An 18,389-nucleotide genomic window follows, 5' to 3' on the forward strand; every position below is an offset into this window, starting at 1 on the left:
AGATCTGGTAACAAGGGCACTCACAAATTCATATTATAAATAGGCAGAATTGACATAACACAATAGTACTTGACATTTTCTTTTTGAGTATACAACAGGAAGAGAAAGGAGGTTACCAGTGGATTAAAAAAGGCACATCATAAAAGACTGGTTGACGGGGTTCAGGTAATGTATTCACATGGGTAACAAATTGGTTAAAGACAAAGTGAGAACAGAGGAGTCATTTTCAGGTTGTTTTTGCGAGGTACCATAAGCATCATTGTGAGACCCTCAGCTTTTTTGCAATCTATAACTTCGATGAAAGGGCAGAGCATGACAATAGAAAGTGAGGTGGGAAAGAGTTGGAGGAACGACAGTCCACCAAGGCATACAGACACGTTAAGCAAGTGGGCACAAAGGTGGCAGTTGGAGCACATGTGAGTCTATTCAATTTGATTAGAATAGAAAAAAAATGGCTATTTTTTTTCTATACATGTTGAGAAACTAGTAAATGTTGGTGTACCAGGAAGATTTTGGTTGCCAGTTCATGAAAAGCAGAAACAACAATGGGGTTGAAGTACTCATGTTGTTAGTCTTGCTACAATTGTATAGGGCTTTGCTGATACCACACCCAGAGTACTAGGTGGATTTTTGGTCACCATACATGCAGAGGATGCATTGTAGCATAGATTGATTCCTGGGATAGTGGTTTGTCCCAAGAATTGATTAAGGAAGATTGACCTAATGTTACTTAAATGTAGAAGATTGGGGTGATTTCACTGAGACACACAAGATTATTAAGGGAGTTTATTGGCAAGCTGAGAGGTTGTTTCCTCCAGAGATTCTGAGAGCATAGAACTAAGACACATTATTTCTGGATAAGGATTGGCCATTTAGGCCTGACATGAGGTGGAATGTCCTTACTCATGTTTGTACATCTTTGCCATTCTCTGCCACAGGGAACTGTGGATGCTCAGTCATTGAGTATACTCAAAACTATGATAAGTTTGAAAGAATAAGAACCTCAAGGAATAAATGGGATCAGAATCAGGTTTATTATCACTGACTTATGTCGTGAAATTTTTTGTTTTGTGGTAGCAGTACAGTGCAAAGATATAAAGTTACTATAAATTACAAAATAAATAAATAGTGCAAGAAAGGAATAACAAGCTGTGCTTAGCCACACAGTCATGAGTGTGGAGTAGAGCAGAATGCAAATAAAAGCAGCAAAATGGACTTAGCACAAGGTTGGCCATGATCTCATTAAAAAGCAGATCAAACTCGAAGAAATGCAAGTCTGTTTCTATTTTATATGTCTTTCAGTGGCATTTTGTAAAATTTATTCATAGGATGTTAAACATCACTGTTAAAGTTAAGCCATCCTTAATTAACCTCCAGGTGGCAGCTTTGGGCCTTTATAAAGTGGCACAGTACATGCTTAAGTTATTTCTGTTACATACAAGGTTCTTGGATTTTGAAACAGTAGCGACAAAGGAATGCAAAGTCCAGGCCTTTCTCCAAACATCCCACTACCACCCTCCCCAACATGGGCAGCCCAGAATCAATAACTGGTCATCCAAAGCTTCTTTATTGAGGCAAAGACAAGTCAAGACCGAGGGCTCCAAAGGAAACTTAGTTGTCTCTTCACAGCTGTTCCTTGACCATTAATGCACTCTGGGGACACAGTAGGAGAGAATGAAATCAAAATTCAGACAGAGGCAAAAATTTAAATTAAAAAAATTATTTTATTCATTAGTGATATGTTGGTGCCAATGGTCCTATTAAGCTCACCTGCTAGAATAAACAGATCCTGTCAAGCAAGTAACCCTGCTTTTTACAGACTAGTAATGTTACAAAGTTCTGTTCTGCGTTACATTTCCTTCAAATTCAGAAACGTCAGTACACTAGAGCGCAGTTTCATCATGCAGCAGTGTAACTAAGGCCAGAATACTAGAAGGTCCTTTAACATAATGAATGCAGCAACTTGTTTTTTTTAAAATAATTCTTCTGTTAAATGCAAGACAGACTGATAAGCGGTCTAGTGAAAGGTGGGAAAGACAAAAATATCAAGAGTTAAAAAGAGAGCAAAGAGAAAGAACAAAGGAAAAGAAGAATGAATTTAAAAAACACCATTAAATACATAGCTAGAGGAAGAACATTGAATTTTATTTGTATATTCATCAGCCAATCTGCACATTGATGCAAGTTGTTACATTTCAAATCACCATTTACCCAGAAATTATAAAAGTGATCAATTCTGTATAATGCTGATAGCATGTTCCTATGCCAATGAGTGTCAACACTTGCTCAAATTCAAATTCACTCACTCATTATCTTGTTTAATTAAGGCAAGGAAGGTTCCTGAAGACATTTTTATTGTGCATTTAAGCCCAATCTTGAACAACAACTTGGTATACTTCACATTGGAACATATAATCAAGTCTAGAGAATAAATTCAGACATAAAAACAGAATGCTGGAAATGCTCAACATGTCAGGCAACATTCTGTGGAGAAAAACAAAACCCAAATTAATATTTCAGATCAATGATCTTTCAACAGTTTTGATTCAAGGCTAATCAGCTTGAAATGCTAACTCTGCTCCTCTCTCCATGCTTGCTGCCTACTCTGCTGAGTATTTCCAGAATTTTCTGTTTTTATTTCAGATTTCCAGCATCTGCAGTTTTTTTTAAACTTCAAAATATTGAGATACTCGTGTCATAGGTTTCTGGACGAGTTTCATACTGTATTGTATGAAAATACACCATAAAACAGTTTTTCTACCTCACATTGCTGTCATTGCTTTTTTGTAAAAACATAGCTACTGGCTTACAAAATGTTTTAAAAATGTACTAATTTACAAAAACAGCAAACAAGAACTGCACAACAAAAATGTGCTTAGTTATCATTGGTATAAAAATGGTTAATTAACAATAGTCAATGAAAGGGACAAAATCACTTTGCATATGAACAAAATAAACCATTTCATAGTGCAGGGAACATAAATTTCAGTCGTGTAAACAAATCCCAAGTTGAGAGTTAACTGAATGACAAAAATGAAAGCTTATCCTCTATTATTGAAAAATCAAAAGTGAAAATGTCAACATTCTGGCTGTGTAATACATCTGATTTTATTTTCTGTCAATTAAATTATTGAGGGGATCATAAACCAAAAACTGGAGTACAAATGTTGACAGTTCCTTTTGAATACAATGAAAAACAAACAAACAGGAGGAATAGTGTGAAATATATTATTTAAACCCAAATATACATGGACAAATATTATTTCAATTTGTGATCTACTTACTTGACTTATCAACTTCCCTCTACATTCATCAGCAACAGTTTCCCTGCCAAAAATCATTAGATAATATATTGGAAAATAGTCTCAAACAATACAGAAGTTCAGATCCTACGTTCACAGAAATGTGGTTGGGTCTGCCAAAATGCAACAACAATAGAGCTGACTCTCAGATACAGGTCACTGTGTTGAGAGTAGGTAGCAACTTTTACTTCCCAGTTCAAAAGCTTTGTTTTTCAATCATTTAGCAATTTACTTAGAAATATTGCATTTTGTGGAATGTACAATTTTGATATTTGCTAGCACTTGTAGAATTTAAAAACAGAAATAATTCCTTACAGAAAACTTCTCATGAATTCATTAAAATTTTTTAAACAATATTTTAATCTTGGTATAAATACTAAATTGCAGCAATATTTTCTTTGCACTAAATAAAGGATACTTCAAAATTGTTCACAGGCATCAAATATAATAACCCATTGCAACATCATAATAAAAACACCAACAAGAGTCAACTTTATATCAATAACTTCTTTAGATTATTTTCCTTAAATAACTTTCTACCTGAACTCTATAGTACCTATCATTTATGCCCAAGTACATTTTATTTTGCAGATGACTGTTATTACTCCACCTATGAATACTTCTGCTACTGAAGGGTTTCTTAATCTCAAACTTCACAGAAAAGGCTTTCAACAGAACAAAAGTCCAACAAAATAAACTTCCTGAATTTTCAAGTTGAAGAGTTTCTTATTCAGACTTCTTTGCTTTCTTCCTTTTGATATTTTCAGTTTCCTCAGAAGGGATACCAGAGGGAGCAGGGCATTTTTTCCCCTGTAATTCTTCTTTGTTAGAAGCTTCTGTCTTAAAATGGTCTTCAGAGGAACTGGATTGCCAACTAAAAGCCATATGGTACAAGGCGACTTCCATTGGTGCAAACGGTGAATGATGAATATTAAAGAGCACCATTGCAACCTAAAATACAAAATGATACATTGGCCAAATTGTACAGGCCTGATCAAAGCCAAAAGAATACCAATATTAAAGATATGACAAGCTACAAAAGAAAGGATGCAGTGTTGTGTAATACTAGTGCTGGCCAGCAGCAGTAACAACATTCCATATAATGGCAATATCTGGTACTTCAATGAAAGCCAAGGTGTTTAAAAAAGGCAATTTGGATGCAAATAAACAAAACGTTTACACAAAATTAGCACCATAGTTTTGGGGAGAGGTTAAAAAGTGCTCAATATTAAGAATTTCTGTTTTTTTACTTATCAGCAATGTGCTGACTAGCACCAGTTAGTTGCACAATCCTGTACATTAACTTGGTAGTTAACTGTGTGGATCTGCTCTCCCCCACCCCGCACCTGCCTATCACCATCTCTTACCTGCATCTACCTATCACCTCCCTGTGCCCACCCCACCTCCCCTCTTTAGACCACCTATCACTGCTCTGCTTTTCCCTCCTATATATATTGGGCTTCCCCTTTTCCTATCTTCAGTCCTGAAGAAGGGTCCTGACCCGAAACATTGACCGTCTGTTTTTCTCCACAGATGCTGCCTGGCCTGCTGGAGTTCCTCCAGCATCACAGTGTTTTTCATCTGCTTTGTTTCTTTAGTGAACTGTGTAATTCTATTCTTATAGCACTGGGTTTTGGTTGAGACCTACTCCAGTTGGCTTTATGGGATTACTACCAATTTAACAATCATCCATGAAAAGGTAAATTTAAGTCACATTTCCTCACCAAAATCATTCCACAAAAAAAAAGAATCCAAAGACATACAAATTCTACTTATTGCATAGTATCAAAGGCCAATAGAATAAAACAAAAACTCTCAGTGAAACATTGCCAAGGACTCATGTTACGGACTCAGTGAAAGTCCCTTTAAGATAGAGAGTGTGTGTATGTGTGTGTGGGGCATGCTTACGTCAATAGAAGATAAAGGACGTAATGACGTTGTTGAAGAGGTCAGAAGAAGAAGAAGAGAGAGAGAGAAGGGAGAGAGACACCAGCCTGCTTGTTTTCTCTATCGATGGATGAGAAACAATAACTGTGTTTGCTACTGAAATCCATGTATGGAAGTTGGAAGTAATCCGGTGGAGTTCACTTTGTTGCTGACCTGTAGAAGGAAACAGGTATTTGTATGTGGACGACCACGGTTCGGATGCTTTTCGGGGTGAGGAAGTCACTACCGAGTAAACACTGAAGTGTCGTTTGGGTTCCATCGTGGAACATTTGGATTTCGTATGTACTCTCTCTATGTTTTTCTACATCTACATCTTATCTTCAGACAACGGTGGTTGTTGAAGAAGCCCTTGCTCATGTTTCACCTTATGGCTTGCGGAACTGAACTTTAAGAACCATTCCGGAACTGGGAGTTTTGGACTTTGTCACACACACACACGAAGAGTTTAGTTTTGGGGTTAACGTTCGAGGTTTAACATTTTTGAATTCTAACATACTAACATTTTTACTTTTATTTTACGTATTATCATAAGTAGTGATTAATAAAATAGTTTTAACACTGAATCATGCTCAGTGTGTTTCTTTTGTTGCTGGTTTGTGACAAAATTGGGGGTTCGTCCGGGATCGTTCCCAAGGTTAACGAGATTCGTCTGGGATAGTTCCCAAGGTTAACGAGTGTCGTCTGGGATTGTACCCCAGATTGACGAGATTTGTTCGGGATTCAATCCAAAGATTTTTGAGGGAGGTCTGATAAATTCTTTTTAATTGGCTTGTGTGTGTGGAAACCAGCAGCAATGGATATTAAGGCATTTTTGGAGTCACCAACCCAAAAGGGATTGGAGGTGGCGAAAAAGGATGATTTGATAAAGATTGCTACGAGGTTAAACCTTACAGAAGTAAAGCAGTCTATGAGAAAGGCAGATATTCAGAGACTGATAGCTGGTCATTATGTGGAAAAGAAGGTGTTTGAGAAGGAAGTGTTAAAACAGTTTCCTGGCAGTGAAATAGCAATTTCTGAGGCACAGGTGCAGCTGGCAAAGATAGAGGCTGAACGAGAGCAAACTCAGTTAAAGATAGAGGCCGAACGAGAGAAATTAGAGGCCGAACAAAAGATAACTCAGATGAAGATAGAGGCTGATCTAGCAATGAAGAGGATGGAGCTGGATAACGAGGAGAAAAAGAGGCAGCATGAGTTACAAATGAAGTGTAGGAGTTTGGAATCTGATTCTGATGATGGTTTTTCAGCCAGCAGGGAGGTTCGATTAGTCCCTCCGTTTGAAGAAGATCAGGTTGATCAGTATTTCCAACATTTTGAAAAGGTTGCTGTGAGTTCAAACTGGCCAAGGAAAGGATGGGCTCTTATGGTACAGAGTGTGATTAAAGGTAAAGCTCAAAAAGCTTATTCTGCTTTGTCTGTTGAGGATGCAGCTGATTATACCAAGGTAAAACAAGCTATTTTGAAGGCCTATGAATTGGTCCCTGAGGCTTATAGACAAAAATTCAGAGACTTGAGGAAATCTGCAGATCAGACTTATATGGAATTTGCCAATGGAAAGAGAATATGTTTTGAACGATGGTGCCTGGCTAAAAATGTAGATGGGGATTACGATAAATTGACAGAATTGATACTGGTGGAAGACTTTAAAAGATGTGTTCCAGCTGAATTAACAACATATTTAAATGAAAAGGCAGTGGAAACTTTACAAGAAACTGCTAGGTTGGCAGATGATTATGCTTTAACCCATAAATCCAAATGGGGACAACCTAAAACCTTTCAAAAGAGTTACAAGGACAATCCAGGTAAACCGGAGATTAAATTGGGAGGTAATCAAAAAGGAAAAGATGAAAAGAAGCCAGGGCTGGAGAAACCTGTTGAGCGTACTTGTTATTACTGTAGGAAACCTGGCCACGTGATATCTAATTGTGCCCTTTTGAAGAAAAAGGAAGCTGGGCCCAATGCTTGCTTTCAGGCAATTAAAAATCAAAAAGGTTTAGGAGATGCTGTTAAAGATCAGTCCTTGCAAGAGGGAAAAGCGGAAAAGTTGGAGGTGGTGAGAAAAGAATTCCGTTCGTATGTATCAGAGGGTTTTGTTTCACTGAATGATGAGTCACCCCAGGTGCCAGTGAAAATTCTTAGAGATACTGGGGCTAGTCAATCTCTCTTGCTGGACAGTGTTTTAAATTTTGGTGAAGAAAGTGACACTGGTGAAGTAAATCTAGTACGAGGCGTTACAGGTGAGACCATGTCTGTCCCTTTTCACAGGGTGATTTTAAAGTCAAAGTTCGTAGAAGGACCAGTCGAGATAGGGATAAGACCTAGTTTGCCAGTGGAAGGAGTTTCTTTGTTATTGGGAAATGACCTTGCAAATGGAGAAAGTGATCCTGTGGTACGGTTAACAACCAAACCAAGGATTGATGAGTCTGAGAATGATCCAGATGTTTACCCATCATGTGCGGTGACTCGAGCTAGAGCTAGAGAATTAGCCAAGACAGACAGTCCGGTGCAGTCTGATGTGGTTCCTTGTGACAGTCCTAAACAGGAAGAAAATTATGATGCCTTATCTGAGACTTTTCTGTCTTCACTGGAGGATCAACATCCTTACAGTGAGCCTGAATTTAAAGATTTGTCTTTGTCGAGGAAGGATTTTATGGTGGAACAGACAAAGGACCCTGAGTTGACAGAATTGAAAGAAAAAGCACTCTCATGTGAGGAGATTGAAAAAGTGCCAACTGGATACTATGTCAAAAATGGAGTGTTAATGAGGAAATGGAGACCTCCTCATGTTCCTGTTAATGAGGATTGGGAAGTTATTCATCAGGTTGTTGTTCCAAAAGTTTATAGGGATGAGATTTTAAACCTGGCCCACAGTATGCCTTTGGGTGGTCATTTTGGTGTGAATAAAACTGTAGGGAAGATCTTGAAACAATTCTATTGGCCTGGTTTGAGAAAAGATGTGGTGATGTTTTGTCGAACCTGCCACACATGTCAGATGGTAGGTAAACCAAATCAAAAACCCCCTGTGGCTCCTTTGAAACCAATTCCTGCTTTTGGTGAACCCTTTTCGAAGGTGATTGTGGACTGTGTTGGCCCATTACCAAAGTCTAAGACTGGAAATCAGTATTTGTTAACCATCATGTGTGCCACTTCTAGATTTCCAGAAGCAATACCCCTTAGAAATATTAAGGCCAAGACGGTGTCAAAGGCTCTTGTAAAATGTTTTACCTTGTTTGGTTTGCCAAAAGAAATCCAATCTGATCAAGGTAGTAATTTTATGTCAAAAATTTTTCAACAAATAGTCTATGAGCTGGGAGCAAAGCATATCTGCATATCACCCAGAATCTCAAGGAGCTCTGGAGAGATTTCATTCTACTCTCAAAAATATGCTGAAGACTTATTGCTTTGAAAACACCAAGGATTGGGACGAAGGTATCCATTTACTTTTGTTTGCCGTTAGAGAATCGATCCAGGAGTCAATCGGATTTAGTCCGTTTGAGCTTGTGTTTGGACATAGGGTGAGAGGACCTTTGGAGTTGTTAAGAGAGCAATGGGTTAATGAGGAAGTTCACTTGAGTCTGTTGGACTATGTCCAAAAATTTAAAACTCGGTTGGAGAGAGTCTGCCAGCTAGCGAGAGAGAATTTGAAAACAAGCCAGATAAGAATGAAGACATATTTTGATAGACGTGCTCGGCCTAGGACATTCGCAGTGGGGCAAAAGGTGTTGGTATTTTTCCCTAGCCAACATAATCCCTTGCAATCTCGTTTTTCTGGACCCTATGTTATTGAATCTCGAGTGACTGATCTAACATATATAATCAAAACACCAGATAGACGCAAGAAAACACAACTCTGTCATGTAAACATGCTAAAACCTTATTATGAGAGGGATTCAGTTGTGGCCTTGGTGGATGGTGAAAAGGTTGTTTCTAGAATGCCTGATGTTGATGTTGAGGAAGGCCAATTTAGACCAAATATTGTTCCATCGAAACTAAAAAACCAAAATATCATGGAGAACCTTGAAACGAAGTTGGACCATTTACAAGTTTCACAAAAACAACAGATGAGAGAATTAATTTCAAAATTTAAAAATCTGTTCCCAGATGTTCCAAACAGAACATCGATAATTACCCATGATGTTGATGTTGGGGATGCAAAACCAATCAAACAACACCCATATCGAATGAATGTGGAAAAAAGTAAACTTGTTGATCAGGAAATCAAATACATGTTGGAAAATGATATTATTAGACTTTCTACTTCAAATTGGAGTTCGCCCTGTGTTATTGTACCTAAACCTGATGGAACTGTTAGATTTTGCACAGATTACAGGAAAGTGAATGCTGTAACAAAGTCAGATGCTTACCCTATTCCTAGGGTGGATGATTGCATAGACAGAGTGGGAAAGGCAAAATTTCTTACAAAGATTGACCTATTAAAAGGGTACTGGTGTGTTCCATTAACAGATAGAGGAAGGGAGATTTCAGCCTTTGTAACCCCTTCTGGATTGTATGAATACAATGTTTTGCCATTTGGAATGAAAAATGCTCCGGCAACATTTCAAAGAATGATTAATTCAGTGATTCATGGGTTAAAACATACAGATGCCTACATTGACGACTTAGTGACTGGGAATGATACTTGGGAAGATCACATCTCTGCGTTAGAAAGGTTGTTTGAAAGACTTTCCAAGGCTAACCTTACAGTTAACTTGGCTAAAAGTGAATTTGGCCATGCCACTGTGACGTATCTTGGTTATGTTGTAGGTCAAGGCAAGCAAGCTCCTGTTCAGGCAAAAGTTCAAGCAATATCTGAGTTCCCTATTCCCACAGGTACGAGGACTGTTAGAAGATTTTTGGGAATGGTTGGATATTATCGAAAATTTTGTAAAAGTTTTGCTGATATTGCTCTTCCCCTAACTAATCTTCTGAAGAAGGGAGTAAAGTTTGTTTGGACAGATTCTTGTCAAGAAGCATTTAAGAAGCTGAAAGCCATTTTATGCTACCATCCTGTGCTCAGAACACCTGACTTTGAAAAGCCATTTTCATTAGCAGTAGATGCCAGTGATGAAACTGCAGGAGCTGTGTTGTTGCAGAAGGGTGACCTTGATGATATTGACCATCCTGTAGCTTACTTTTCAAAGAAATTTAATGAGCATCAAAAGAATTATTCCACCATAGAGAAAGAATTACTGTCGCTTGTTTTAGCCTTGCAACATTTCAGTGTATATGTTTGCACCACTCAGAAACCATTGACTGTGTATACAGATCATAACCCATTGGTGTTTCTGAGCCGAGTCAAAAACAAGAACAGAAGGCTGTTAAACTGGAGTTTAATTTTGCAAGAGTTTGATCTCATGATAACTCACATTAAAGGCAAAGATAATGTGATTGCTGATTGTCTTTCCCGATGTTAAATGGGAAACATGTATCTGTACTAATCTGATAGTCTGTAGTTGTGTAGAATGATAATTATTAACATTACTAACTGTATGCGCGGTTAAAATTTTCTTGGGAAAATTTTTTTTTTTTAGGTGGGAGGTGTTACGGACTCAGTGAAAGTCCCTTTAAGATAGAGAGTGTGTGTATGTGTGTGTGGGGCGTGCTTACGTCAATAGAAGATAAAGGACGTAATGACGTTGTTGAAGAGGTCAGAAGAAGAAGAAGAGAGAGAGAGAAGGGAGAGAGACACCAGCCTGCTTGTTTTCTCTATCGATGGATGAGAAACAATAACTGTGTTTGCTACTGAAATCCATGTATGGAAGTTGGAAGTAATCCGGTGGAGTTCACTTTGTTGCTGACCTGTAGAAGGAAACAGGTATTTGTGTGTGGACGACCACGGTTCGGATGCTTTTCGGGGTGAGGAAGTCACTACCGAGTAAACACTGAAGTGTCGTTTGGGTTCCATCGTGGAACATTTGGATTTCGTATGTACTCTCTCTATGTTTTTCTACATCTACATCTTATCTTCAGACAACGGTGGTTGTTGAAGAAGCCCTTGCTCATGTTTCACCTTATGGCTTGCGGAACTGAACTTTAAGAACCATTCCGGAACTGGGAGTTTTGGACTTTGTCACACACACACACGAAGAGTTTAGTTTTGGGGTTAACGTTCGAGGTTTAACATTTTTGAATTCTAACATACTAACATTTTTACTTTTATTTTACGTATTATCATAAGTAGTGATTAATAAAATAGTTTTAACACTGAATCATGCTCAGTGTGTTTCTTTTGTTGCTGGTTTGTGACACTCATGAAAACAACTTTAAGCAATCATTAAAAGCCATTGACAAACAAAATTTATTTGGCCACACTGTCCTGAATCACACCATTCTTTTTTTACAAGTTAGCTTTATTTAATGTAATTATTTTACCCAAGAAAACAAATTTACTCATCTGTACTGGAAAAGGGAAATCCTAGATTTCTATAAAACAAAGCACTAGCTCAGTGTCTCAAAATTTCTTTCCATCCTTTCAGCAGAAATGTGCACCACCACCAATGCAAGAGCAAAACCTCCAAATTGTAAAATGAACAAAAACTTTGAATTATAAATTTCTTACAAGAAATCTGAAACAAGGACAGACCATGACAGAGTATACAATCGTGCATACAAAAATAGTAGGGGGGGGGGGGGGGGGGGGGGGGGGGAGGGACAGAATGAGGAAATTTAAAAAAATGCTACTGTATGTATCCCACTAAAAATTTTCATTTCTTGTTCTACATGTATTTGTTGAAACTGATGGGAAAATTCACTCAGATTTGCTGTTTCATACTTCCAACATTTAAAAGTCATGTTGAAAATTATCAAGATTCAAAATACTCAAATCAAATATCTGGGTATTTAATCTTCCAATCATAATCCCCAAAAGACCACATTATACATCAGGATAAACAAAATCAGGTAGAATTAGTTAAATTTCAATTTGCTACTCATCCTGAAGAACCAATTTATTGTACCTGTATCATGGTGCAAGCACTACGAAGTTTTATTTCTAATACCTTACAAGAATTTTCAGTGAGGGAACAAAGTTACAACACACCAAAACATGTAAATGCCTGGGTGATTGGACATTTGTCACCTTGGTTGTTTGGATCCTCCTGTAAACCTTGCATTAAAGTCACACATTTCCAGCTTGAAAAAAAATGTTTCTGGAGCACAAAAAAAGGTGAATTCCAAATAGAAAGCCCTGCACCCTAGTCATACCAAGATAGTTAAAGTTACTACCTTTTATTTTGTTTGACTTGTTACCTCATCTCATAAGTTTACATTCAAAGGCCTGGATAGAGTGGATGTGGAGAGGATGTTTCCAGTAGTGGGAGAGTCTAGGACCAAAAGGCATAGCCTCAGAATAGAAGGATATCCCTTTAGAACAGAGATGAGGAATTTTTTTAGCCAGAGAGTGGTGGATCTGTGGAATTCATTCCCACAGACTGCTGTGGAGGCCAAGTCATTGGGTATATTTAAAGCAGAAATCGATAGGTTCTTGAGTAGTAAGGGCATCAAAGGTTATGGGGAGAAGGCAGGAGAATGGGGTTGAGATGGAAAAATAAATCAGCCATGATTGAATGCCGGAGCAGACTCGATGGGCCAAATGGCCTAATTCTGCTCTTGTATCTTATCCTTTTTTTAAACTGTAATCGCATTATCAAGAGAAATTATTTTTTGTAAGGAAGTAAATTTGACTTTCTTACCATCTTAAACACAATCTATTTTGATAAAACTTCATTCTTAAGCTAAAATTTATCTGTCTTCATCAACAACATTTGAATTAAATTCTTGAAAGCCAATGTAATCAGCTAAATACGAAAAAGAATTCAATTTTTCCTTCTGCATTCAATTTTTGTCCTTTCCAAACACCACTGTATTTACAGGGAAATAAACACAAGAATCACCACAGCATAATAATAACTCCACTGGAACAGCCGATAGCAACAAAATTGCAGTAGCAGAGCTGAAGCAAGTAGACCTAGTTTTTCTATGTTATCCATTCAATACTTCAGTTTAATGTTATACGTCAGAGTGAAAACCTCATGGATCTAAAATAGGATGCACTTCCTCTTTTCAAAAACCCTAAATCAAGTAAATACAAGTTTAATTTGAACTTCAAAATAGAATGTTCCTGATCATAAAAGATCAAAGTACTACTTGGAATCTTTTTTCACACAAATTTTATTTCTGTAAGTTACTTGAGAGAGGTTACTAATAAACAGAATATATGAAAGGCCTACCAAAGAAAGTATATCTAAGTAGTTTTGAACAAACATGTGATCCCAGCATTTATTGCATTTGAACCATGTAGTTCAAGTCTGAAAAACACTGCAAATAAAACATCAAAAGAATCTGAAAGATGTCCCCAGGCTAATGCGGTGGCCAGTTTTATGTCACTACCGAAATAGTATTATATTATTTTGCCTGAGCAGCCATACAAATAAAGCTATTATGTACTCCTTACTTTCTTAAGTACAATACTACTTGGATCATGGTACAACCAACAATGTAAATCTCTTCTGTAATTAACCGAATACTCCTTTGGCTTTTATAAAAGGGTTGCTTGTTTGGCACAGTCTGCACCATGAGCTGGAGGACACAGACTTGGGAATAGAAGCAAGGAGAAAGCACATAGGTAACCCAATCCACTACAGTAAAACTCCAATAATCCAGTCACATATCCCACTGTCTTTAAACTTACTGGGCTCACTAGGAAGTTTATTATAATGCTGTGTTACATACAAAACAAAAAGTGAATTGTTGGGTATGAATAGGAATAATATTCAATAGCCAGGAAAATCCATTTGTCCAGCACCACCAAACTCCAAGTGTGACAGATAATCAGAGTTTTACTCTGTATCACATTAAAACTGATCACCCAACTTAAAAGCAAACTGTAGGTGCCTTGGATTGAAATTCAGGTATGCTGAAGGATTTTCCAAGACAAAAAATTGTCAATTGCATTGACCCTGCTTTATTCCATCTAAACCACATTCATTGAACGAAAATAATTTTTATACCAATCTTAAATCCTTGCAGCTTGTCTCTGACTCTTCTAAACAGAGATAAATTCAGTCCAATGTTTCCATACGTGGCTGACATTACATTTAAATTGTTTGTTTCTTACCCGCAGCCTTATAAAGAATAGAAAATTTATGAACCTTGGAAGCACAATGGAGACTTCCAATGAACTTGATGTTATGCAGACAAAAAATATTAAATTGTCTCACACAAGTCAAATATAAGGAATCAGCAACAGTTCCATTACCACATCTTTATTCTGCAATAGCAAAAGAACACATTTGATAACATTCACATACCTTTGTTGAAACTACAAACATAGTGTACAAAAAGATCAGGTTGTGTCTGGTAATAGGCAGATAATTCATCTGTTGCAAAGTAAAGAGCACAGCGCCTATCAGAGTTACCTTTGTTGCACTGAAATAGAAACAGAATAATTAGTATACAGATTAAAAACATTTACTTACCCTTTCAACAGATTGTCTCCGTACAGAAAAAAGTCATTATCTTTCAATTGACTAATTCTGTTACACTGTAGCATTGGATCGACAAAGCAGCTGAACCAGGTCCTATTCTTAAGTAAAGTCCATAAGCATGGATTTTTTTCTAGCAGCAGCAGACTCCATCTAATTTTATCCTTCATAGGACAAGACAATTAGACAACTTTATGAGGCATCATGCAATATGTAATGATTAGACTGCTTTTACTGCAAAAATCTAAAATAAATCCACGTATCACTTTCAGGCTACCTCCTACACCCATGATTTTCATCATTCTTAGATTGAGTTTTGTTGTCAATAATTTCCATATGCAAGTGAATATTGAAGGTTTGATCGGAAACAGAAGTGATCAGCTAGAACAAAGTTTCTTTAAAAACATGTCATGTGAGCAACTAGTAATCTTTCTCACTACTGTACATAATACTGGAATATACCCTTAACCCTGGGAAAGTAATATTTGCATAGGACCAGGATAGTGAAAAAGCCAAGGATGGGCAGGATCTCTGTAAATGGATGCTCAACTTTGATCATTTTACAGAACAGTTACCTTTTTTTAAAGTAGCAAACATACAACAAAAATACTATAATCTAAAGAACTGGACCTTGAGAGCATCTTTGAATATAGTATCACCAAAATGCTACTGAAAAATATCCATGTTACTCCAGGATGCATCCTCTGCACATTGGTCCTAAATATAAAATGAACTACAGTTTCCAATACTAAATTCTGTCAAGGACAATTAAATAGGTGCAGAATGTTCCAACCTCTTATTCAGTAGCAATCCTACCCAAGTCTTCTTCACAAATGAATTGTTAATGTAAATTGACATTTCATCAACCTAGTGAGACTTTTCAATGGAAGGAACACAGGATAATGGAAAATGCACACTCACTGTACAAATTGGGTGTGTCACATAATTTCTAATATTCAGAATCTTTTCCAACTTCTAAGTTACATCAGGTTCTTGTGCATAGATGCAACAATTAGACTGCATGCAACAGTATTAAGTGAATGGATCAAAGGAATACTTAAGATTTAGAAATTGAAGATTAATGGCCAATTGCAGAGGTGGCCAAAGCCTAATGTAGCTACAATAGCAATAAAAGGAAGATCTTATGACAGTAGTGGTAATAAAGACATTTGGAACTTTGAAACATGGAATAGTATGCTAATTGGCTTTATCAGATCTTTTGTTACATTCAGAATCACTCCTTTTATGATTTAATCTCTCCTGCCTTTCATGTCCTTGCAGACATTTCCTTTTCTGCTTTGTGCATTTTGAACTCTTTTTATCTAACTATTCCCCATTCCGATGAAAAGGCACTGACCCAAAAGGTTGACTGTTTCTCTCCCCCATGATGCTGCCTGACCTGCTGAATATTTCAATTTTTGTTCTTATTTCAGGTTTTCAGCATCTGTGATATTTTACTCTATGTAAAATATTTACTGTTTTTACACTCAAAATAAGGAAAGCAATGTAGCAATGTCTGACTAGGTTTTGGTCATTTGCAACATATTTGCTGCCATTATAGCAGAAAATAATGTTCAATTTGGTGGGGGGAGTGGGGGGGGGGGGGGGCAAAAAAAAGAGGACCAGAGTCAGAGCAATGATTTTAAATATTGTGTGCTTCTTTCTCCCTGCAAGATGACAGGATATGCTGCTTACACAAGAACAATGAAAAATGGACAAGAATATATTATTTTCCTTTACCAGAGAGGAGGAGAAATAATTGTAAAGTTATTTAAGGTCTTTCTAAAATAAGTCTTGGCATTGATCATCTGGTTGTTTGATGAATTTAGGATATTTTCACTGACACATTAATCTTTACTCTAATCATTGTGAAATCCCACAAGCAATGACATTTCCAATATACTGTACTGCCACAATTTACTGTCTTTACAAGATGCTTTATTTTCATTTGTGAAACACAATTATATTACCTGGTGTTATCTTCTAGGGGGAAAAAACTAAATGGGATATTAAGATCTAAAGCAATTTTTTTCAAGAAGACAGCCCAAAAATTGGAAACTGCTTGGAAAGGATTTTCTCATTTTTACTTCAGTTTAAAAAAATTCAACACGATTTTGAAACCATTACGTACTAGGACATTTTCAGCAACTCATTTCTCTCAGGCATCCAGACACCACGCACCAGTTGTTCAAAATTAGATATTAAGCCAGAACCAGCACCTGTGAACAGAGACTGCAAAAAATTAATATTTACAATAGGGTAATAACTGATAATCACTGTAAAAGGAAGAAATACATAACATGGCACTCCATAATTGTAGTTTGCAAAGAGATTGTATATCCCTCCCTGCCACCCAACCTTACTCAACTATGCTACAGTGGCACAGTTGGAAAGATAGACAATAGTAGCCCAAATTCCTTCTCCTGATTGCTAGCCAGCAGCAGAGGTCAACTAATACGAATAGTGTGGCAACGTGAATCAGTACTTTCAGAACAGAGGGACAAGAACAAAATACCAAAAAGAGAAAAAGTTTAAAAATATAGCATATGATGTGCACTATGAATGGAACAGCTTCTTACCTTTAGCCCATCCAACAGCAATTACCGCAAGCCACCCATTTCTGTAGCGGCTGTGTGCATCCACTACTCCTCCAACAATTTTGCGGGCTCTTGTTACCTCTTTCATACCAGCTATAAATAATTTTGATGGTAAAAAGTTGCAGCATTTGTAGAACTTGTCATATGGACAGTAGAATATCAAATACCTAAAAATATCAAGAAAATAAAAAATGAGGGCTGACTTTTTTTTTAAAAAGAAATATACAAACCTAAAGCGTGTTGCCAATGAAAATTTCTTCATTGCAAAATTCAAAGCTAATATAATTACATTTTTCTGGGCTTTCTTGCCATTTCTTTTCTCTTCTGAAGGGATAATGCTCATGTGTTTTTCTAAGCTAATTTACAGAGAATATTGAAAGAGTGATATATATGTGCACTGTCCTCCAAAAGCCGCTGTGCAACAAGCAGCAATAAAGCTGTTGCCAAGGCACATTATGCCTCCCCTCCCATCACTCCCCACCCACTTACCACCGTCACACACTGAGGTCAGTGAAGTTCGCCGATGAGAAAACTTTTGGAAGTTTGGAAACTTTGTGTGAACAATTAGTTTGGGTGCTATCTGCTTGAACTATCAACTATCCCACTGGATAAGAGGGATAATATTATGGAGACACCATCATAACCAGCTTCTACAGGAATTGTTTTATTTTCCTCCTCAAAACAAAGTTTCAAAAATGAGTAAACTAAAATTAAGTATTCTAGAAAGCAGATTATGAAAGTGAATAGTTACCAATATATTTCATAGTAATTATCAAAATGTCAGATCAGAGAGAATTATATTTTAAAATCCTTCCAAATTGGAGTTTTGCAAATACTCATTAAAATAACTTCTGGTTATTCAGCAAGTCAAAAAAAATCACTATTTGTTTAATATTTCCTCTTTGCCAAGCAATAGCAGTGAAAATTCTCTCGACATACATTAATGACAAGCTGCGGTCCCAGTCACATTGTAAAGCCTTTACATTTAATACAACAGCTAAATTCATATTTTATAGATCCTTCCTTGCATGGTAAAAATGAAAGTTCGCCCCTAGAACATAGAA

The 18,389-nt window shown here is 37.0% G+C and overlaps 1 protein-coding gene across 3 annotated transcripts in view; it reads right to left on the minus strand.

The window, feature by feature from the left end:
- Window positions 1-1,760: 1,760 nt before the first annotated feature.
- Window positions 1,761-18,389, minus strand: part of LOC127572351 (trimeric intracellular cation channel type B-A-like) — a 36,672-nt gene continuing 20,043 nt past the window's right edge. For all 3 annotated transcript variants that reach the window (XM_052019504.1, XM_052019506.1, XM_052019507.1), the window contains 4 exons: window positions 17,308-17,492; window positions 16,860-16,947; window positions 14,555-14,672; window positions 1,761-4,253 (listed from right to left, as the gene is read on the minus strand). In XM_052019504.1, coding sequence (XP_051875464.1) covers window positions 4,029-4,253; window positions 14,555-14,672; window positions 16,860-16,947; window positions 17,308-17,492 — 616 coding nt within the window. In that variant the 3' untranslated portion in view covers window positions 1,761-4,028. The remainder of the gene's footprint in view (window positions 4,254-14,554; window positions 14,673-16,859; window positions 16,948-17,307; window positions 17,493-18,389) is intronic.

The sequence above is a fragment of the Pristis pectinata genome, chromosome 7 (genome assembly GCF_009764475.1).
Source record: "Pristis pectinata isolate sPriPec2 chromosome 7, sPriPec2.1.pri, whole genome shotgun sequence".
In the NCBI taxonomy this organism is placed as follows: domain Eukaryota; kingdom Metazoa; phylum Chordata; class Chondrichthyes; order Rhinopristiformes; family Pristidae; genus Pristis; species Pristis pectinata.